The following is a 23,816-nucleotide window of genomic DNA, read 5'->3' on the forward strand; positions in this document are numbered from 1 at the left end:
CATTTCAATCACCTCATTCTCTTACTCCTTCACGATCTTCCCACCCACAGCCGCCCCATTGATGACTGCATCCACAATTTGAACAACCAGATTGTCTTCAACCCTGACATTGGTCTGTTCCAGGACCTCTGCCTCTACCTCCGCGTCCACAATCTCCACGTGCATCACCTCCACACTTACGAGGATATGGGCCACACATTTTTGGAAGTACTGCACGTACCTCACTCGCCTCACGTTAAGGCAACTGGACCGCTACGCCATCCTGTAGTCATTCCTCACCACTAACCTCCTCCAGCGCGGCTGATCGAGGATGGGATCAGCAACATGAAAGAGGGCATGTTAACATGCACAGAGTACAACCACCAAATGCAGGGTAATCAGTGAGTAAAGGTGACCAGGCCGAATGATCTACTTCAACGGACAAGCTCAAGGGAGTTTTATACTCAAATACACCAAGGCCAGTGATTATAAGCAATATGCACACGAAAGGAGGATAGCTTAAACTCAGGGAGTTTGATCCCCAAATACCCAAAGTCTGCTCCAAAGTCCAAGGATTCAAGGATTCCATGCACAAGTTGTATGTTCCAACTACCATCGCCAGGAACAAGGAGATGCATACTTTAGGTCGACGTTCATAGAAGCACAAGGAGTGCAAGCGCCTTGCACTTTTTAGCTCCACATCGATGAAAATAGCCATGCCAATGAAAATAGCCATGAAAGTAGTATAGCTCAAACTCAGGGAGTTTGTTCCCCAAATATCCCAAGACAGGGTTACCATTGAGTGTCTCGTGGAAGCTAAGCTTGCCACTCTAGGTTTGAGCCTCATGCATCATGCATGACCACAAACAGGTTAAGGTGTGAGGGCGCTCAGGGAGATTGAGCCCCAAATCACCTAAGCCTAGGAGTGGCATGGCTAACACAAGCGCTATTTGGGAGTCGGTTAGGAACACCTCCTAATGTCAAGCTTGTCCCAAGTGCCTTAATATGCTTAACACAAGCGCCATTTTTGCTAGTAGGGAGAGACAGTCTCGGGGGATTCACGCATCATTGAAGGGGGATGTCACCTGTGTGCATGAACTTCAAGAAAACCCCTTGTTTAAGATCCACATAGGATGATTAAACACCCCTATTTAAGCTTATAAGATACCATATAATTCTATTATGTCCCCCCCTTTCCTTAAATCTACGTTCTTTCTCAAGAATTTAGATTACACAATAAGAAAATTTAGATTCCTATGACTATTTAAAACTATCCCACTAACTTAAATTCAATATTGGGAAAAAACAAAAAGGGCCCCCACCCCTAATGTATAAGCTTATGCCTCATTTCAAAAAAAACCCCTATTGTACACTCACGTGATATCATAAGTTTCCCCCTGTGAATCCCCCGGGGAGATGGTAAGAATAGCAATATGCCTTGGCACCCTACGGGCCCAAGAGCCCTTGGTTGTAAAGTGAGGGAGAGTGCTAAAAAGGAAAAGGGTTGGCCCTCCCTTCAAAAGGTGACTTGTATAAAAGACCAAATGATAGACTTTGGTCTTCATTGTTGTTTGCACCAAGTTGAATACAAGCTCCCTCTTCTCTTCCAAGAGAGTGTTTTGGGTGTTCTCTTGTTTCCTTCATAGTGCCTTTGTGGTTGTCACTCTATCCCCCTTCACTCCCTTTGCCTTCTTCCCTTCCTCCTCTTTTCTTCTCCCCTCCTTCTCCCTCTCCCCTCCCCTCTTCCTCTTCCCTCTTCCTTGTGTGAAACAACATTGCAACAATCTGGAGGCCGCTTGCATAACACTTGCGAACGACTCGTGCTATGCATTTCTTTTACAAGGCGTAGCTAGAGTGGAGACTCTATCAACATATCTTCAACAACCCCATGACACATGAGTCACCGCTGCTGAGACTCACTACATGGTGCTAAAATTCAAGACAAATGCACCAATTGGCAAAGCAAATGAGAGAAAGGCAACCTCTTAGAATCAAGTAACAAAATTCTTCCCAAGCTTCAAAGCTTATGCTTGCAAGAGACTCTCTTGTCCCAAGGTATATGTGTTGGCAAGAAAAATCCCCAAAGGCAACACGAGGCCTTTCCAAAATGCAAATAAAGAAAAAATTGGAAAGAACCAATGCAACAACAGATTACCCAATGATGTAGCCCAAAAGGACACCAGTGAAAGCTCTAAATATGAGCAAATGAGGGCTAGAAATGAGAATTACAGCAAAAGAAAGTGCTCCCACAAGGAGGAGAACACTTAGAAATGGGAGGAACTCACAACCGGAGGCAAAGGGATGCCAAATGAGGAAGAATGGGCTCAAAGAGTAGACTCCAGATCACTTCCACATGCTCCAAAGAACTTCAACAGTCAGCATGCAACTTGAGGCAGTAAGAAAATTGCTCCAAAGGGCTTCAACAGATGGCAAACAGCACGAGGCAGCTCCAAAATGCTGGTATGCACCATGAAATAGCTTCAAAATACTGGAAAGCTTCAAATTTGCTTGGCACGCACCTTGAGGTAGATCCATATAGCAAAGTAGCAGCATAAAATGATTCGTATAGTCCCAAAATGACCCGTACAGGTCACACATGTGAGCGAAATGATTTCGTACAATCTCAAAATGCTCCATACATCACTGCACTTGCCTTAAATGTGTCCGTACAGGTGCATAGATTTTGTACAACAGGCCGTACAGTTGTACGGATTCCATACAACAACAAAAACCTCACATGTGTGGTCGAATTTATTACAGCAGGCTGGAAGATGCTCTGAAATGCAACTCCCTTCACGGTGGTTGCTCCAAAGTGCAGTCTTCTCACGTTAGAATGAGGGTTTTTGTGATAGAAGTGCTTGGAGAGGCCTCAAACACTCTTGGGTTTGTAAAAACCAACAAGACCAGTAGGAATGAGGGCTCAAGAGGCTGCCAAATAGCTTGGGAAAGCTGTCAACGGTGGCTGAGGGAATGGATTCCCGATCTGCTCTGATACTACTATTGGCTGTGACAAGCAATGGAAGCTCAAAAAATGGAAGCAAGAAGGAGAAAAACGAGATGTAGTAATAGATTGCTGCAAAATTGAGAGTGGAGGCTCAAGGGGGAGCCAACATAACAAAACCCTAGGACTAACTACCCTAATTGGACTGTCCTAATAACTATAACTGACCTAGGTGGTATTTGGAGTAAGCTGCTATTAGATTGTCTCTTCCTGAAATTCTTCCACAGATCCATGAAAACAGATCGATCCCATGATCAAATTTGTATCTTCATGGCGTTATGCAGATCACGCAACACTAGGCAGAACTTTGAACATTTTGATGGTATCTCGATATTGCATATAGTCCACTGATGGCGACGCTACTGGCAAATAAATTGAAACAATGGCTCTCTTTGCTCCTAGTGCACCGCTACTCCAAAATCCATGACCACCTACAGTGACTCTGCTTCTACCATTACTTGGTAATCACTGTGAGCAGAATCGCGTGAACTGAGCATATTTCCAACAACCAAAGTCTACAAAGAAAAATCTTGGCTAGAGAACTGAACCCTTCATGAACTGTGAACTGGAGTTAGCAATTCTCTGTTATCACAAAGGCTTCTTGAACCTCCCTCAACGTCGACTTAGATGAGTGACAAACTTGGTGGTAGAGCAATTGGCTTCTCTTCCTTACTGATGAGCCATGTAAACCCAAACAAAACAATAATTTACTACTGAAACAAAATCGACCTCCTGTGATCACCCACAAACCATTGGAGCATTCAAACTCCCCTTATTGACTTGGCCACCTTCGTAGATCTAATGGTGCACCATAGCAAATCATATGAATAAAACCGTGCACAGGCGAGTAGATTGCTGCCTTTTCTCATACACTATAACTCATAAAAACTTCTACAAGCTATTAACAAGAGCCCACACATAGGGCTATCAAAATCAACAACTGTGATCATCCACTAGTCAAACTTTGAATAAGAATCGGCCACTCCCCTGACCTCTGAGTCAACACTAATAACCAAGCTGGGCAACTCCCACTATGAACTGAATTGAGCACAAGGCTCATGGAGAACATGATCAACTACCCTCTCAATCCGAGATGAGCTAGAAGATACTTGTGAACCAGCCTGGCTGCCTCTACTTATAGATGGTCATCTTGGTAGTACTTTTCATCCCTTGCTTTTCCATGCAAAAATCCATGGCCATCGATTGGCTCCTTTCATCCACCAATAAGAGCCATCCTTTCTTTAGGCAGGCAGCATAGTGGGATCATTTCAAAATCCAAGCCTTGGTTGAGCCATGTGGCAGCCTAATCTAAGATGTGAGCCACGTGTCATTCTAATGAAACTAATCCATGGCCATCGATTGGCTCCTTTCATCCACCAATAAGAGCCATCCTTTCTTTAGGCAGGCAGCGGAGTGGGATCATTTCAAAATCCAAGCCTTGGTTGAGCCATGTGGCAGCCTAATTTAAGATGTGAGCCACGTGTCATTCTAATGAAACTGACTAAAAATAGTACATCAATTGTTTCCTTAGAGCTCTCATTCGATCCCGTTGATCTTTCAACTTGGTATAATCCAATCTTTCCCAGACAATGGCATCATGCACGGTTGTTTGATTTCACAAAGATCTGAGAGTGGAGGATAACCCTACCCTCGTTGCAGCTGCGAGAGTGGGAACTATAATCCCCATTTTCATATGGTTTCCTGAAGATGAAGGGCAATTTCTTCCCAGGCGGGTCTCCAGATGTGGCTGAAGTAGAGCCTAATTCACCTCGATGAGTCGCTGAGGAGTCTAAAAGTGCCTTTGTTGACATGACGAGCCAGGGATGCTCTGTCTGCACTTCTAGAGATTATCAAGGACATAGGAGCAACTCAAGTGTTCTACAATCACCTGTATGGTAAGTTGTATTGTGTAATTTTGTGATTGTTTCCTGCAGGATTGAAGACTTTAGAAGGAGCTAAGTGGCAGAGAAGATTAACCTTGTGCAAGTTCTGGAACTGTAGCACTGCGAGATAGCACTGAGCAAATGCTTGATGGGAAGGAGAGAAGGCCTCGGGCCTCAGGAGTGAGTTGCTCGTTGAGGCATGCATTTAAATTAGCATGAAAGCTTGCAGGCGTAAAGGCTAGCTAATGCCAAACTCTTTCGTAACTAAATGAGTTCAAAGATGATATTCACTCCACGTTCTCCGCCAGGCCGAGATGATGGGATCTGAGTCAAAAATTGAATCTCGAAAACTAGCAGTGGATCTTTCACAGTTTAGATGACGAGTCCTGCATAAAGATCCTGAAAAACTGCTGCAAGGCAGTACGAGAGATTGGCAAATCGATAATTGTGGACATGATTTTACGGATGGATAAAGAGCAAACAAGCACGATGGAGAAGCTAAAGACAACGTTCGATTTGATGATGATAACAGTAGAAATTTGATCCAAAGCCACTAGGCATGACAAGAGGCAAGGAGAGAACGGAAGAGCAGCGGGGAATCCTTTAGGCAAGCAACATAGTGCCAAGCGAGGCAACATGCAGATCTTTGTCAAGTCCTTGACCCGTAAGACCATCACTCTGGAAGTTGAGAGCTTTGATACCATCGATAATATCAAGACCAAGATTCAGGACAAGGAAGGAATTCCTCCTTCCTCCAAACTAGCAGAGGCTCATCTTTGCTGGTAAGCAGCTAGAAGACGGTCGAACACTTGCCAACTATAACATTCAGAAGGAATCCACTCTCTATCTCGTTCTGCGCTTGAGAGGTGGGATGCAGATTTTTGTGAAGACATTGACGGGGAACATGATAACCTTGGAAGTCGAAAGCTCTGATACAATTGATAATGTGAAGACCAAGATTCAAGACAAGGAAGGGATTCCTTCGGATTAGTAGAGGCTGATCTTCACCGGCAAGCAGTTGGAGGATGGCGGTCGCACCTTGGCCGATTACAATATTAAGAAAGAAACCACTCTGCACCTCGTGCTTTGACTGAAAGGTGGCATGCAAATCTTCGTAAAGACTCTCGCTAGCAAGACCATTACATTGGAAGTGGAAAGCTCCGACACGATTCATAACATCAAGACTATGATTCAGGATAAGGAGGGTATAGACCTTGACTAGTAGAGGCTTATTTTTGCTAGGAAGCAGCTCGAAGATGGACGAACTCTTGCAGACTACAATATTCAGAAGGATTTTAACTTGCACTTGGTTCTTCGTCTTCATGGCGGACAATACTGTTGTTAGTGTCTCTCTTTATAGGTTGTGTCAAGACTCTGAAGGACTCTGGGTTCTTCTATTGGATCTTGATTAGTGTTAACCCAAAACAACAACTAGTTTTTTTAGAGTTGGATTTGCTATTAGTAGTTTGCAACTATGAGAGTCAACAGCTTCCTTTTGTGACGATGGTCACAGTCCATGTTGGATACCATGTTGACCTTCCTCATCAAAATTTCTTTAAAAAAAGACATTATGCAATGTGCAAAATACATTATGTGATTTGCAAAATACATGATGCAAGATCCCAAGGAATGCACATACATTATGCGATTTGCAAAATACATGATACAAGATCCCAAGGAACAGCACATTCCTTGGTCTTATAATTTTTGGAGAGAAAGTATGCCAACTCTCCCCCCACATAAACGTGTAGTTACACGAACATGTGGTTATATATATAATGTGAAATTTGTGCCCATATGATCATGTTTTCACATGATTATATGGTTATATATACTGCCAACTTTCTATCCACATGCCAACTCTCTATCCACATCAATGTGTGGTCATATACAACATGTGAACAATGCTATGTAATTATACATAACAATAAGAAAGCATTTCAAGTGTTCTTCGTTTCTTGAATACCTTCATGACATATCTTTTTACATTTGCAATGTAGGCGGGAGACGTGACTTATGATCAATTACACAGCTTGTCATCTACACCAATATCACCTGAATTGCAAGCAATTTATATGGGTAGTTATCTTCAAGCACATCTAAAGACCAAGAACTTTTATATTCTAATTTGTTGTCATTCATAGAAATGAAGTGACCATTTACTGAAAAGCAAGCATGTGCTTATCATAATAGTATTCGAAATAAGAAAAGACAATTATACACTAGTGTTCCATCATGGCCATTCATCGATTATATATACAATACAAAATTTCATCTCAAAATTATATATACAATACAAAATTTCATCTCAAAAAAATAGGAAAGGTTACTACCATGCTATTCACTAGATATCATCTCCTACTCTATTCGTGTGAGCTACATGTGAGTCTATTCGTGCTAGTTTCTCCTAAACATGAGTGCTCTTATCTATGATCTACATGGCATTTTCATTTGATATACAAAAAGATATTAGATGCACAAAAAAAGCCCATCACATGCTCAGTAGCAAGCGCATGTCTTATTCTCTTCTTGTCATCCTGGATCAAAAGGAAAAGATCCACTCGACCATTGCATTAGCCGAATAGAGGAGGTGGACCCTCCAGGATGAAAGACCTGCTCACTTTCCTTAACACCTTATCCTACTTCCAACTCTTTCCTTCATGATGCCATAGCCTATCATGCTTCCTCTCAACTTCAATTAGTGTATCCCCACTAGGTAACCACTTGTATCTTTCTTCCCAACAACATCAAGATATTTCTTTTTATCTACTACAATGTCTTCCTTAGTGTCATCCTTTGGAAAATAATCGTACTTTTAAGCAACTTGCCTATGTTCATCCTCTATTTCCTCCAGTAGCTACATGAAGTCAAACCATGAATCCTCTTTACCCTCCAATTGTCCCACATCATCCTCAACTTCATTGTCACTCTCTGGTAATACTGGCCTACTTCATCTCCACTTGAGTCTGTGATCTCACTTTCGCATTCACTCCCACTGGAGCTGATCTCTCCTCTTTTTCTTGTTCCTCTTCCTCAAGCAACTTCCTATCCACTATGCTAATTTTTTTCTTTAACCCTCTTTTATCCAAGAGAGTGAGTGTTCCCTTCCCCTAGTCCTGTACTGCTTTTACCAATCTCAACCAAGGCCTCCCCAAAATGAGAGGAAAGGCTCCCATCCCAAGTGGCATAACACGACAATCAATCTTTAAATCAACCCCAAATACCCTCACATCCAAATCATTGAAAATCCCCAAACATTTTACCTTGGCATGATTTGCTAGTTGGATCTTGTACCCTAATACTACACTTAGTTCGTAGCCTAGCCTTTCAACACAAGAAAGTGTAATTACACACACCTGGGCTCCACCATCACAAAATTTTGTATTTCATGCCACAACTTTTTCGAATCTTCTACCCTCCTGTAGTGCTATAAGAAAGCATGCCTTGCTAATTCAAATGTTACCTCTACTGGTGGATTATTCACCACCTGAGTGGCTTCGTAGGAATGAAACCATGTCCTAGCTTCATCATGCACACAATAAGGAAAGATCTGTAACATGAAGGGTGGTTCTTGTCGATTCTTGATCAAACACGTAATTTCCAACTGTTCCATGAATTTCTTAGCATCTTCGCTCGACGTCACATGAAACAACCGAAAGTCCTGAGTCATGACTTCTAATGATCAAACACCAATTATCTCAGTATTATAAATTGAAGGTTCATCCGATCCTCCACAGACGCACCAAAAACGTGATGAGACTAACAGAGCAACTCAGAAATGCCTTTATAGCTGGGACAACAGTCACGTTTGCAAACACACCGAGAAGAAATGCAATCCCAACACAAACTCAAATCACCATAAACTGGGAAAACAATGAGAAAACACCATGTACCAATAGATTCTAATAACTGTCGGAAACATAAAGATCACTGAAGCATATAGAAATCACATCCTTCTATGAACCATGAAGTCATAGATAGAACCCAGACTGTGGGATCAGATAGAAGAACTTTGTTGCCAAGATGATCGGCTGGATGCCAAGAAGCCTCAATGGGATCTTGGACCATCACATCCATTTCTTACTAGGCCTTATAAATCCACACAATCTTATGAAGCAAGCAAGTAATGTGAACTAGTATGAGTTTCTTCCACTATCACCCACAGCTTAACAAATACCTTTAACACTTCACACCAACTAAGACCAACTCTTGGAACTGATGGCAAGCTCACAACCAAAAATAATTTCTTCTTGTTGATGGAGCACTTTGCCTTGCTGCAATCCCCTAGAACCAAGAGCGAGCCTTCTGTGATCTCACAAGAAACCAACTTGCCATGCCCTCGCCATTCTCATGGCCCAACCTTTGGCCAGACTGTGTACCTCCTTCCTCCACAACCTTAGTGGATCACGGACGTAGCTCAATCAACTTGCAATGTCATGGACTGATCAGAACGAATGGTGCTGGAATGGAGGTCTCTCTTTACCAACCGTGACACCGACAGCAGGCTGTCAAGAGTTTCCACAAGCTCTCTCAATGCCACGAACCTTTTAGTAAGAAGAGTTGGTACACAAGAGACCACAGCCTCTTTCACAATTCCTCCGATCCCACAACCAGGGTCGCTAGTCTTCCACTCACGTAGTCTCCTTGCTCTTTGGTAGATCTACTACAAGACTGACTCTACTTGTGACACCAAACAGCACTCAAGCTGTCAAAACTATGTAGAGCTGCGCCAGATCGAACCAATTCCACGCTGAGCCTAGAAATTTACCTGGTCTCCTTTGATGCACTATTAATCGAGTCACCTCTTGTCAGTTTCTAAGCGTGTCACGACACCTCTACAATTTGGAGTAAGCTTCTATTAGATCGTCTTCTTGAACTCCTTCCATAGATCCGTGAAAACAGGTTGATCCCATGATCAAATTCATAGCTTCATGGCGTTATGCAGATCACGCAACACTAGGAAGAACTTTGAACATTCTGATGGTATCCCGAGATTGCATCTAGTCCATTGATGACGATGCTACTGGTGGCAAATAAATTGAAACAACAGCTTTCCCTGCTCCTAGTGCACCGCTACTCCAAAATCTACGACCAACTGCATCGACTCTGCTTCTACAATCGCTTGCTAATCAATCTACAAGCTACACCTTCTGTATTGTGAGCAGAATCACGTGCACTGAGCATATTTCCAACAAGCAAAGTCCACAGAGAAAACTCTTGGCCAGAGAACTGACCCTTCATGAACTGGAGTCAGTAATTCTATGTGATCACTAAGGCTTCTTGAACCTCCCTCAACGTCGACTGAGATGAGTGACAAACTCGGTGGTAGAGCAATCGGTTGCTCTTCCTTACTGATGATCCATGTAAGCACAAACGAAACAAATAATTTACTACTGAAACAAAATCGACTTCCTGTGATCATCCACAAACCACTGGAGCATTCAAAATCCCCTTATTGACTTGGCCACCTTTGTAGATATGATGGCGCACCACAGCAAAGCATATGAATAAAATCGGCAAGCAGACTGTTGCCTTTTTTATAGACTATAACTCACAAAAACTTCTACAAGCTATTAACAAGAGCCCACACGTAGGGCTATCAATCAACAACTGTGATCTTCCATCAACTAGTCAAACTCTGAATAAGAATCGGCCAGGTCCCCTGACCTCTGAGTAAACACTAACAACCAATGTGAGCAACTCCCACTATGAACTGAAATTAGCGCAAGGCTCATGAAGAACGTGATCAACTTCCCTCTTCAATCCAACGATCTAGAAGATACCAGTCTTCACTTAGGTCACCATTTAAATTTGTCTCATGCGCCCATGCAAGATCCAAGGTCCACATCCAAATTTTGATGGCCATCCAATCATCTCATCGGTGACAAGGTTCTCCTCATCATTCCCTACAATCAGGGTTCTCTATACGAGTAACATTTATTCATAAAATATATATACAATACAAAATTTCATCTCAAAAAAATAGGAAAGGTCACTATCATGCTATTCATTAAAAATATCATCTCCTACTCTATGCGTGTGAGCTACATGTGAGCCTATCCATGGTAGTTTAAAAAGTCCATCAACATGCCCTCAAATGCATGCATAGAATTGCAACGCAGTGTTTGGACAACCCCTAAACCATAGCAAAGGTACTGAATTGGTTGCTCATTTGGTTTGTGAGAATCTCAAGTAGTGCACTTTCAAATGAACAATCGATTACATATATATGTAGAACATTTATTTGATCTTTTTAAAAATATTTTGGATGACCTATAGAGTCCAAGATAATATGCCATAAGCATAATAGTTTTAATGATCTCATAATGTTTTTTATCTTAGGTCTAAGTTCAGAATGTGTATATTAGTTTAGACACAAAGGTTTTCAAATATCATTGATCAATGCACAAGTTACAAATTGAGCAAGTTATCCACATGCAATATATTCCCTCAATTTCACAGAAAATAGCTATACCCAATCATGCATTGTCCTACCTAGGGTATTCATTATGTAAGCATGTGCTTCAATGGGCATTTAAGAAGCCTAATACTTACAAATTCTTATAACCTATACCCTATGCCCCTTTATAAGAAAATTTCACTTTTTGCATTTAAAACCCGTCGATTTTTGTAACTCTCTAAGAAAATAGAACCTCTTTTGTTGTTATCTTACATATGTCATAATGAACGATACTCATTCTTTGCATGCTCTATGGTCTTATTCATAAGTGTAATACTCACCCTCTCTAACTTTTGACTTTGCACTCATCTAACTTTATGATGAATACTAACTTATTAACTCTAGCCTTTGTAAAATTATATAGTAAAAATGACAATTAGGGAGATTTGAGATCACGAAAGGACCTCTTATGGAGAAGGTAAAAGAAAAGTGCACATCCTAGAAATATTCCTCAAGCCAATACATGCATGTAAAATGACACACCAGCTCCAATGCCTTACAAAGGTTAAATTTTGAACTTTAAGGTGAAAATTAAAACTCTAATACACCTTGTCCATACTATATCAATATATATATATCACTAGAAAGCTCTTGATGAGAGGATTTTAAGGATAAAAAATCTAACAAAATTTGGGTAATTCTAGTTATAGGTTCCATGGCCACCAAAACTTTGCTCCAACATGCCTATAAATTTTTTTTGAATTTTTACAACCTCCTTAGGAGACCCTTTTGAGACCCCATATCTCCCCTAATACTAGTGGAAATTTTAGATTAATAGAATAAAAGAAATCATACCTGGACATTAGTTTCAAATTGTAAAGTTGCACATTTTTAACTTGGACTTTTATTTTGAGAGAGAGAGAGAGAGAGAGAGAGAGAGAGAGAGAGAGAGAGAGAGAGAGAGAGAGAGAGAGAGAGACGAGGAGAGACAGAGAGAGAGGGGGGGGGAGGGAGAGGGAGAGGGAGAGGGAGAGGGAGAGGGAGGGAGGGAGGGAGAGAGAGAGAGAGAGAGAGAGAGAGAGAGAGAGAGGGGGGGGGGACGGGGGGAGAGAGAAAGAGAGAGAGAGAGAGAGAGAGAGAGAGAGAGAGAGAGAGAGAGAGAGAGAGAGAGAGAGAATACTATTTGGGAAAAAGGGATTATAAGAGAAACAAGGTGGGGATCCCACTAAGCTCGGAGCATCATTAGCTCTATAAATATTTCCAAATTGTAAAAGGGAAACCATAGGTGTAAATTGGAAGTAAAGGAAAAGAGAAAAAGCAAGTGAAGGTGAAGGAATATGGGCAAAGCTAGATGAGTGACAAAGGGGAGAGAAAATAGGTGAAATAGAGGAGAGAAAAGAGGGGAGAAGCTAGATGTGTGTGGATGGGTGGTGGATGGACCATTAAATAAAAGTGGGGACTTGCTTATTTTGAGCCTATTTTGGTAAGAGTAATATAAAGGTAGTGTCATACAAGAGACAAAGAGAGAAATACCTAACAAAAGACAAAAGCATTTAGGATCTCCACAAGAGGACAAACAAAAGACAAGAACATTTAGGACATCCACAACTAAACAAAAACCTTAAACCCTAAACACATTAAAAGCCCTTAAACTACTACTAACCCACACTTAAACCTCATACTAGTGCAATTTTCATGGTCAAATTGATCAAATGAACTAACTTCAAAGCTATGAACCTAATTAACAACTCACTAACCAAGACATCCCTTAGGACCCTTGCAGAGCCAAAAAAAGAGGTTGTATTATTTGGCTTGAATATCCTTTCTTTCATTGTAGATGGGACCTTAGTTACATTGGAAAACACATTATTAAACTCATATGTGAATGGAGTTTAATTTGATTTGTCTTGATTGTGCCATATCAGTGTTTCTTCTTTCTCTTTTGTGACTCTATAAGCAGATGTGTGGATCCTCCAAAAATTTATCATTGAAGAAGGCTACACATCAAACAACATCTTATTACATCTCCACTGTGAACAACATGGCATGCCTGTGTTGATGTATGCTATTTAATGGGGATAGTGTGTAGCCCATGGCAAGCCACGGAATATTGTGCCATGCCATTTGGCCATTACAACCACAATCACATCGTCTCCAACCATATCAATGGGCACCTATAATTGTGATAGACTTTATAGTGGGTTATTTTGAGATCACACAACTAGACATCAAAGAAATAGAAATATTATAACTTACAAACCCCATGAGTATACAAATTCGGATGTTTGGGAGCTAAACGCACTTGACCTATTGCCTGCAAGTGCTATTTAAAGGGATTGAGAAAAGAACTATTGTAATTTTTACCTATGTCCACCCATTATGTTCAACTATGCTCTCCACCACTTAAAAACAAATAAAACTCTCCACCACACCTAGCAGTAGAATAGCTATTGGCAATTGTCCTCATGTCTTGTTAATTATCATCTCTGGTGAGAGTTCTTGCAAGGCTTACAAATTCAAGTTCCAAAAAGGTACGGTACATAGAATCAAAAACCCTGCACGGCCGATGTGCGTAAGCCAAGACCATGAACAGTCCGAACGATTCTTTGGCTAAGCGCATTGTTTTCCTCGTGTGAAACAATCAACGCCAACAACAAATTGACTATGGATGATTTGAGAGAAAGAGGGAGCAAGGCGGTTGATACTCATTGCATTTCACAAGGCTGTTGAGAAAGGGGGAAGGACTGCATGGAAACTGAGTCTCGAGAGAAAGTGTGAGACATGGGAGGATAGACGCTCGTAACTGTTTTGAATCCACTGGTCTACATTCATGAATTTAGATCTAAAGGCTCGCATTCATTCCATGGTCATGCATGAGGAAATCGAGGATGAGCTTGTTGACTCGTTGTGGGCATTGCTCCTGCATGAAGTGTGACCCTTCTTCTACTGACTCCAACTGCAGTTTCGGCACATCCGCCTTCATCACGGTCTCCACTGCTTCCTTGAAATGCGGGATGGCCGTGGCGTAATCACGTCCTCCCACTACCAGCAGCACTGGAGCCTTGATTGTGTAATCTTCCTCCCCGTTGTCCTCAGATTTTTTGCTCCCTTCTTGTGTAACTCTGCAGAATCACGTTTAACGCAACATTTCATGCTCCAATCTTGTCCAAAATTAGATAAAGTTTGCATGAAATTCTTAAGCTGCAGCTCCAAAATCCTAATGTCGGTGTAATATTTGGGGGGATTACAGAATTGGGTAAATATACCTTCCTATGTATAGATAGGGAACTGCAATCGGATAGGAGAATCCAGACTTCTGGTAGAGAGAAGCATATGCTTCCAAATCTTCCTCCGCGAGCCACTTTGGCAAGGGGCTTGATGCATCCACGAGGTCGAGCGTTTCCTGATCGCTGGCGGCCAAGGGCATCTCGCTTTTGCTAAATAATATGTAGATTCGCCTGAATGTAGTCTTCACATCGAACCTTCCAAAATCTGCCTCCGCTCTTCCGGGCTCCTGAAGAATTCAACAGCGGGCGGGGAGCATCAACATTTTTCAGTCACAGTACATAGCCAGCAAGGGAGAAGTTGCTAACGGCAGACCTTCAGAACCGAGGACGGAGAGAGAGAGAGAGAGAGAGAGAGAGAGAGAAAGAGCGCACCCCCCAGCGTTTTATATAATGGCCATCAGGTAAGCCAGTCATAGCCTTATTTCTCATTGTTGGCCTGAAGTGCGGAGCTCCCAACACCACAAGATGCTTGACTCGTTCAGGATGCAAGACCGCAAGATGATAAGCAAGGGCACCCCCAAAATCTTTCGCTACTACGAACACCTGCGTAATGACACCTTTTTTTAAGGAAAAGTGTTACTAGCAAGAGAGCAACGAGCGCAAAGAATAAACGTGTCTCTTAGCACCTTCTCCTCTCCGATTGCAGCAAGCAATCCGACGAGGTCATCCACCAGATCGCCAAACGTGGTTTTACTGGGATCAGTATTCTCAGTGAGGCCATAACCGCGAAAGTCAGGAGCGATGGCGCAGAATCCAGCATCTGCCAAGGCAAGGATCTGGTAGCGCCAACAGTACCAGACTTCGGGGAATCCATGAAGAAGCAAAACTACGGGACCTGAGAGCACAAAATGGTGGTACGAATTCAGAGAACATTAATGCACACAACTTAAACTTTGTGCGTAGGAACAGGAAGACGACCGATCCACGAAGCAGCAAAAAACAAACGAGACCTGAGCGCAAAAGGATGCTACGAATTCAGAGAACATCCGACGTCGTGCTTGCGTTTGAAAAGGAATTAGACGACTGCCTAAACGAAGAAGCGGGAGGCAACCCAAAATCACGCAATAGTTACTGATCCTCAGGGAGTGATTCGAAACAATCAGGACCTGAACCGAGCTGGGCGACATGCATGTTGATGCCATTTGCCGGAAAGAATTTGTGAGCGATACGATCCATATTCAAGTTTTGAGGCTTCACGTTGGACTTACGTCCTTAAAGCTCTAATAATGTCCTCCCAATAAGCTTTACTTTGTTATAGCTGTGTCTTTTGGACTTTTGTACCGTCTCTAGAGTTCCTCCAAGATGCCCAAGATGCGCTTCTATTCAAATATTTTTGGCCTGCCTTTAGGTAGTGAAGCTTCAACTTTGAGATGCCAAAAATAATTTCTATCATTTGTTTTTTTTCAAATTTCGTGATTAGACACGTAGCATTGTGGAATGAAAATAATTTCTAGCTTGTCGTTGAGCCACTTGTCACATTTAAAATTTTAAATCTCAATATTTTATTTATTATTAATGAAGGACAAGAAAATGCTCTAGCCCTATAGCTGCTTTTGCTTCCTTTGTGTTTTGTCTTGTGTGTTTGTTTTGCTGTTGTAGACGCCAATGTGAGGTTGTGCAATGGCTATGGCCTAACGCGGACTCGCAGCCACCTTCAAGATGAATTCATAGCTCGTTTTTGGGATTTGTTGACTGATTCCTAGCATCTTTCGTGTCCCTCGATCACTGGTTCTTGGCAACATTCGTGTTGCCCAATCACTAATCCCTAACAAGTTTTGCATCAACTTTAGAATCAATTTCGTTGCTTTGCCTCTCATCACCATTTCCCTGATGATTATCGTCCACCTTGGAGATCCCTTGCTTGCTGCTCAACCCCACTGGATTACTCTTGCCTCAACAAAACCCAACAATTGCTTCTCATGCCTCCCAGAAGGCTTTTGCACATTCCTACTGGGCTTGTGCAGGAATGGAAGAGTTACGAACAGCTTCACAAGTAGTACGCTAACGAACGGTAAAAATTGGATGTAATTATTATCAAAAGGTTTCAGACAAGACAGTACCAGGTATATGATTTTCTTGGAAAAATATGTCGGATTAGAGAAATAATTTATGGCTTTGGCATCAGCATGGGTGTACCCTATGGCAATGCATCGTGTCCTCTTGATTGACGATAGGAAAAGACTTGGTCATTTGCTTTGTGAGCGTTTTGTGAGATTGAGTTGGGCTCTAACAATCTCCCATACTCACAAATAGAAGATGGTTTGGATCTCTCCAAATTTATCACTTCTCAACCAAATTCAAGCATCATAAAGTTTAGTCTCTACACTGCGCCGAATGCAAACAAAATCGACCTATTTTGTGAAGAAACCTATGGCTCTCTTATGAAGGTATGGATCATAGGTTGGAGGAGCAACCTGATACTATACCCAATCTCTTCCTAGTGTTGTCCTTCTGGCAACGCATGTCTTTGGTTCTGAGGATCCAGAAGAGGTCATTAGTCGTTTCCTACTTTTCCTACCAATGAGATATGGGCAATCATACTCAAAGAGAATCAAAGCTACCGGTCACACTCCAAGATACGGGTGGGAATTTAGATTTGTCTTCACACGGTTCCAAATCTTATAGCTTTCAAATAGTATCAGCTGATTGAGTCAATCAGCCATGACGTTGAACCTTCTGGAGTTGCCAGCCCAAACAAGTACGTCATGGAAGGACTATCAGAGAAATTTTATGACATGGAGCATTTTGATATAATCTAGGATAGTCAGCAAAGCTCACCGCTAGAGGTATCTACTACTGAAGGAAATACTAGTGTCAAATACACACTGTCGTTAACAATTTTGGATCCTAAAGCCATATTTTTTGTGAGCACAGTTGTCTTGATTACCGCATAGATCTTGGTGCTACAAAGTCCACAACTTGTCCCTTTTCAAAGAGTCAAAACTCATAAGATTATAAGTCTAGTATTCCCAGTTGGGGAATGAAATCTACGGCTCAGTGTGTATCAATTGTTTGTCAATGCCATTGAATATGTATCCATGTGCTTGGAAATCTAAAGGATACAGAAAGTCTGCTCCATTGGAACGAAGTTATTGGTGTCTCTTTTGAATGTCTATAACTAAAACAAAAGCCAAGACTAAATCACATGCATAGAACCTCGTATGGCTGGTTGCTGCAGATACCAAAAGTGGTGACAATAACAGTCTTAGTTGGAATGATTACATGAAAATGTCAGATTTTGTAGCACCAGAGATGGGGATTTTGTAGCACCAGAGATGGGATACCTTCTTGATGACACTACAATATTGAGTGCAGCTCATTTCATGTTATCAAAGAGTCTAGCAAGTTCTCTAAGAATATGGTGTGAGTCACAAGAGCCAAAACGTCTAACGGGCATCAAGGGAAATTCATTTGGAAAATCAAAAAATTTAAAAGGTTAAAGGATCTTCTCAAGAAGCAAAAATTCTCACATTTATGTATCAAGAATCAAGAGCAAGCAATTTCAAGTTAGCAATCGAGATTGCTGACTCATTGTCTATTCGAGAGGTATGCATTATATTACATATTATTGGATCCTTATATAACATATTCTTAAATCCTAGCATTGCATAGCATATCTCTAAACTCTCTATGTGAGGCCCATTTTGCTGCACTACGATCATTGAATAACATACAAAGGTCTTTTCTAATTTATCGTTGGTTGTTGTTTCTTTGCTTTGCCAGAGAGAGAGAGAGAGAGAGAGAGAGAGAGAGAGAGAGAGAGAGAGAGAGAGAGGAGGTTAGATTTAGATGAAATCATCGACTATTGTGTTTTATTGTTGTTTTCTCTTTCTTATACTAAATGCAGCATGCTATGTGTCAAATTCAAATTGCTCAAAGGTAAGTTTTCTTTCATAATAGTGGTTTTTCTTTTAATTGAGTAGACTAGCCAATTGCATATACTATGGATGCCAAGTTCTATTTGTTGAACGCAAATGCAAAATTATCTATGCTAATTGCCAACTACAAATTGTTATTTACCCACTTCAAATTGCTATATGCTATATGCAAATTTCTATGTGCTAAATGCAAATCTATATGAGACCCAAGGAAGGGCACATTCCTTGGTCTTACAATTTTTGGAGAGGAAGTGTTCCAACTCTCATCCCACACAACTATGTGGTTATGTGATAAATGCAAAGTACTATAATCCAATGCAAAGGAGATGCAAAGGTGCTATGTGCCAAATTAAAATTGCTATGTTTAAAATTCAAATTGCTTTGTGCAAAATGCAAATTAAACTGAACCCAAGGAAGGGCACGTTCCTTGGTCTTGTAATTTTTGGAGAGGAAATGTGCCAACTCTCCCCCCACCCAAATGTGTGGTTATATGCTGAATGCAAAGTTCTATAATCCAAATGCAAAGTGCTATGTGCCAAATTCAATTTGCTCAAAATTTAAATTGCTTTATGCTAAATGCAAACTAAAATGAACCCTAAGAAAGGGTGCACTTTGGGTAGGCCCATTGAATACTATTCACCTTTTTCTCCCCCCCCCCCCTCTCTCTCTCTCTCTCTCTCTCTCTCTTCTTCTTCTTCTTCTCTCTCTCTTGGCAAGCCACATGAATGAAATTCATCTTGTATTCCTTTTCACTTTTCTTATTCTTGTTCCAATTCACACTCCCTAGAGTCTCTCTCTTTTCCCCAATTACATATATATAGAGGGGTGAAGAGATGGGTGAACAAGGTGGAAAACGTCGAGTCACAGCCTGCCCCCATGCCTCTCAAACATATGAGTGAAAACCCCATGCCCCCCGAACATAGGTGCACATTTGTCAAATCTGGCTAGTGTCAAAGGACCTATATATGGATCAATCTTTTATAGATATCAGTCCCCATGCCTTCACCTACTATACTTGATTGCCTGACTCCTAGGCCATCTATAGCCCCCTGCTTAGAAATCATGTAAGTTGATGTATGGCAAGGGTTGTGCAAGAAACCATCAAGCCATTAGTTGGCAAAGTTGCTAATTGACTACCTCTAAAAATATCTAGTTCTAGGGGTGGTGGGGGATACCCACAGAACCCCCTAGTTGAGGAGGGCATAGTTATATGTGGCCATCCTCAAGGTATCCTCTCATTGCATGGGGATGAGCTTTAACCCTCCAAATGGATCACCAAGACATTGGGACACACTAAGGACACACTCAATGGGGGGGACATTGAAAAGGGAAGGGGGGGAGAATGTCACTCCTTTTAGGTGAGGGATACAGGTAGGTACATGTTATGGTGGGGGGAGGGGTGAAGGTACACATTAATGAAAAGAGGGGTAAATCCCATGTCCTTTTTACCTAAGAGATGAAGCTACTTTCAATGCCCGAATTTCCCTGTTGTAGTAAGAAAGTCAAGGAATGTACCATTTGCCATGTCATTCATATTTTCCCCAATTTGAGGCCTATTCATTTATATTTGTATTTATGTTTTTAAACTTGCCCATAGCACACTCACAGACACAAGGAAGGGAGGCACAACCCAAGAAATAGCAAACACTATTATATAGTAAGTGAGAATTATTGTGTATTACCCATTTTCAAGATTTGCTCTAAATAGTGCTAGATTTTACCTAAATTTTAGCACTACGGTGAAATTTGTGTGTATCTATAAACAAAGAGAACAGTTTGACACAAAATACATTTTGGAGCTAATTTTAGACATCCTAATATCAAAAAAACTATTGCTTAAAAACGAAACATAATTTTAAAATTCTTCATGATTTTGGGGTCCTAAATTTTGATAGGATTTACTTTGTGATGCATGTTTGCTTATTGGGAAAATATATGGCAATGATTTTTCTTATAGATGGCAATGATTCTTTGCTTGACAATACTTATTGTCATTGAATCCATGAGCTTCTATACAAGCTGGAAAAAACACTTTAATGAATATAGAACGTGATACATAAAAAGCAAGTATATCTTCTTTTTTAAAAATACAATTTACTACCTTCATCTCAAGTCTATCATAGGAATTCAACTATGCATGAGTAAAAATTAAATCTTCCACTTCACATGTATTAAAACTAAGCTTTCCCAAGTGGCAACAGCATGCGGTTGCATTGATGACACTACACCTCTTTGCTCCCAATCATGTGGGAAGAATTTCCATATGAAGACTTTCCTCTCTCTCTCTCTCTCTATAGATAGATAGATATAGATATGTATAGATATATATATATATATATATATGTATGTATGTATGTATGTATGTATGTATGTATGTATGTATGTATGTATGTATGTATGTATGTACATGCATGTATGTATGTATGTATGTCTGTATATACACACACACACACATATACATATATACATACACATATATACATATACATATATACATATACATATATACATACATGTATATATATATATGTATGTATGTATGTATGTACTCTCTCTCTCTCTCTTAGACACACACACCCACTACAAATAAGGAAAGAGATATTGTATATGGGATAATCTATGGTAATTGAAATCCTTCATTCAATTGGATCTATTAATTATTTGTCCTAAACCTTAAGGCATCAAATCATGCTATACTTTTAAACACATAACCTCATACTTCTATATATACCAGTTTATGAAAAATGATATGCAAGATGCTATGAAATTATACCGATGTCTATGGATAAACATTCTTAGTTTATAAAATATAGTTTTAAAAGCATATAATAAATAAAAATAAAGCCATTTTTTGAGTGTAGATTCAAGGTTGAGTGTAGCCATTTTTTGTGAGGTTTAGGGAATTTATTGGATATAGGTAACTTGTATGGCCCATAACTTACCATTATCCAATGGAATTTGATAAACTTGGTCTCCTTGGAATTGTACACATTCCAAACTTAAATTTGAGACTAAAAAAAGTTAGAATTAATGTTTTTAATAAGATCATTAAATAATTGGAATTAACATTTTAAATGAGACCATTAAATCATTACAAGTGTTATTTTGCATGTGAAGCATGTGTCCTAAACAATATAGGATACAACAATTTATTCAAAAGCATCAATGTTGTCCTAAAAATTATGCACACCTATTCGATGACACACTCTGTAACTTTTCCTTGATATGGTGAAAACTAACAGGGATTGAAGAAATGGAACCCACACTCATGGAACTAGTGAATGGTGGTCTTAAAACATTCAAGTTCAAATGTGTTAGTGTATTTATTCACCCTATAATTAATGAATTAGAAAATCAATGCATACATGTGTAGAGGTCTTTGAATAAATCCAACAGTATTTATAATTTTGCATTGTTTCTTTTTTCATGCACTTCCTTGCTATATGGCCCATAAGCATATCAAAGTCCATTGGATTTCATACACCATAGCATCATACATGATAGCACACCCTTTGGCCTATTTGTTTTTTTGAAACATTTAAGGTCACATAGCACTTTCTTTGGGGGAAATTGGTATATCCAATTTGTTGTTGTGTATCATCAAAGGAGGGAAACACGATGGCTAAAATTTCACATCTCTTGCATGGGCTTTCAAACTTTCATGCCTCTCACTTTGACAAATCTCGGATACAGGACATGAAAAGTTGCATCTTCTTGCATCTTGCTATAGTGCAGTGTACCTCCTTCTAGCACACATTGTCATTTGATATTATGAGGATATTATCTCCCTCATTTATTAGGTAAGCTAGGCTTACTATCTTCATTTTTTGTCTCTCTTCACAAGCTAGATGGCATCTATTATATTTGTTGTCTCACTGATCATTGTCACAATATGCAACTTGTCATTGCTTACAAGAGATCCAGATAGAGGCTAAAAGATAGGACACATGAAAATGTTGGTCAAGGCATAAGGAGAAAATTCCAAGGCAAGGAAAGAAATGGCATAATATGAAACTGGAAATAGAAGGCATGTTAGCAACATTTACAAAGGGAGAAACAACATGAAGAAAAAAGACTCCTTGTAGAGGAGTAGATACACACATTCAAACACTGCTATCAAAGCGACATTCCATAGTTGGTGGGAGCATTTGAGGAAGCAACATCAAGCCATTCTGATGACTACTACTCTCGAGTATTCAAAAGCTTTAGCCTTTTAGCATTTGTAGAGTGATAACTAAATCAACACCTTGGGAGCACAAACCCAGGTGAGTTTAGTCTCTAGCTTGAGAGAAGACCTATGCAAAGTAAAATGGGTACATAGCTTAGATAAACTAGATGCAAAGAGGGTGACATTAGCTATGTTGGTGTCCCCTAAAATAAAAAAGAAATGATGGGTGCACGACATTAAATACATTATCAATAAGAAGGACCAAAGTGGGGATTACCAGAATTCGAGCGACTGCATTCGAGTGAGGTGAAAGTTTGAGTGAGGACTCTTGTTGATTTTCATATTCCAATGCCTGATTTATGTTGCAAAAGTATCATGCATTCTTATCTTTTATGTTTGATGTTTTCCCCATTAAATTCTCCCTAAATATTGAGAAATTATTGTTCCCCTTCAAGAGGTTAAAGTGGGAATGGAAGAGGAATGGAAATATTAGGTGGCAACTCAAATAATAGACCAAAAAAAAAATTGGTTCATAACAGACCATGAAGATGGGAGAGGGGGTGTTGCTTGGGAGTTGTTGATCATTTGAGCCAGGCTATTGGTAGAATTCATCCTCAATTTCAAAACAATGAGATGGGGCTATAATCCATCTATGCCCCTAACTCATCTTGGGAAAGAAACTATACTCTGGGATGACAAAAGGGTGCAAGTAAACATTGATTTTACTAGGGGATTTTTAATTTGGCGAAGTCTAGAAGAGACAGTCAGCAATGTCATTAGGAGTAGCAAGTTGACTGTGTGGAACTCACTCAAAGAATCCTTTGAGTTAGTTGATGTGTCAAAAGACGCTTCTTTCACTTGGTCCAACAATTAAATAGGTCAAAACCATAGAAAAGCTAGAATAGACAGAGCCTCCATCTTAAGAGCAATGTTAGATGAAGCTCTAACATGCAAAAGCAGTGCCCTATCTTCTCTCCCTTTCTTGAACCACAAACCCATCTTGGTTATTCTAGATAAAGGGGATGTGGGAAGAACAAGATCCTAGTTTAAAACCCTTTTTTCTTCTAGCTTCCTTACGTTCAAAACAAAGTTAGTATCTGGAAAAAGGCCTTTGGGGGATCTGTTAGTATTACTGACAAGTGGATTATAGCCCCATAAAGAACCAAGATCTTTCTCAGAGCCATTAAAAAGAGAGAAGACAAAGAAAGGGTCAAGAGGAT

The 23,816-nt window shown here is 40.3% G+C and overlaps 1 protein-coding gene and 1 pseudogene across 1 annotated transcript; one reads left to right on the plus strand and one right to left on the minus strand.

The window, feature by feature from the left end:
* Nucleotides 1-5,499: 5,499 nt before the first annotated feature.
* On the plus strand, nucleotides 5,500-6,208 carry LOC147888841 (polyubiquitin 11-like; annotated as a pseudogene).
* Nucleotides 6,209-14,105: 7,897 nt separating this feature from the next.
* On the minus strand, nucleotides 14,106-15,726 carry LOC147888842 (epoxide hydrolase 1-like). The gene is made up of 5 exons (XM_087392376.1): nucleotides 15,657-15,726; nucleotides 15,177-15,385; nucleotides 14,923-15,093; nucleotides 14,530-14,777; nucleotides 14,106-14,385 (listed from the first exon to the last, which is right to left on the minus strand). The coding sequence occupies exons 1-5, from the start codon at nucleotides 15,724-15,726 to the stop codon at nucleotides 14,106-14,108; spliced, it is 978 nt and encodes a 325-aa protein (XP_087248502.1).
* Between the last annotated feature and the right edge of the window lie 8,090 nt (nucleotides 15,727-23,816).

The sequence above is a fragment of the Dipteris shenzhenensis genome, chromosome 21 (assembly GCF_047967505.1).
Source record: "Dipteris shenzhenensis isolate YYH24624 ecotype China chromosome 21, Dip_SZ_1.0, whole genome shotgun sequence".
Taxonomy (NCBI): domain Eukaryota; kingdom Viridiplantae; phylum Streptophyta; class Polypodiopsida; order Gleicheniales; family Dipteridaceae; genus Dipteris; species Dipteris shenzhenensis.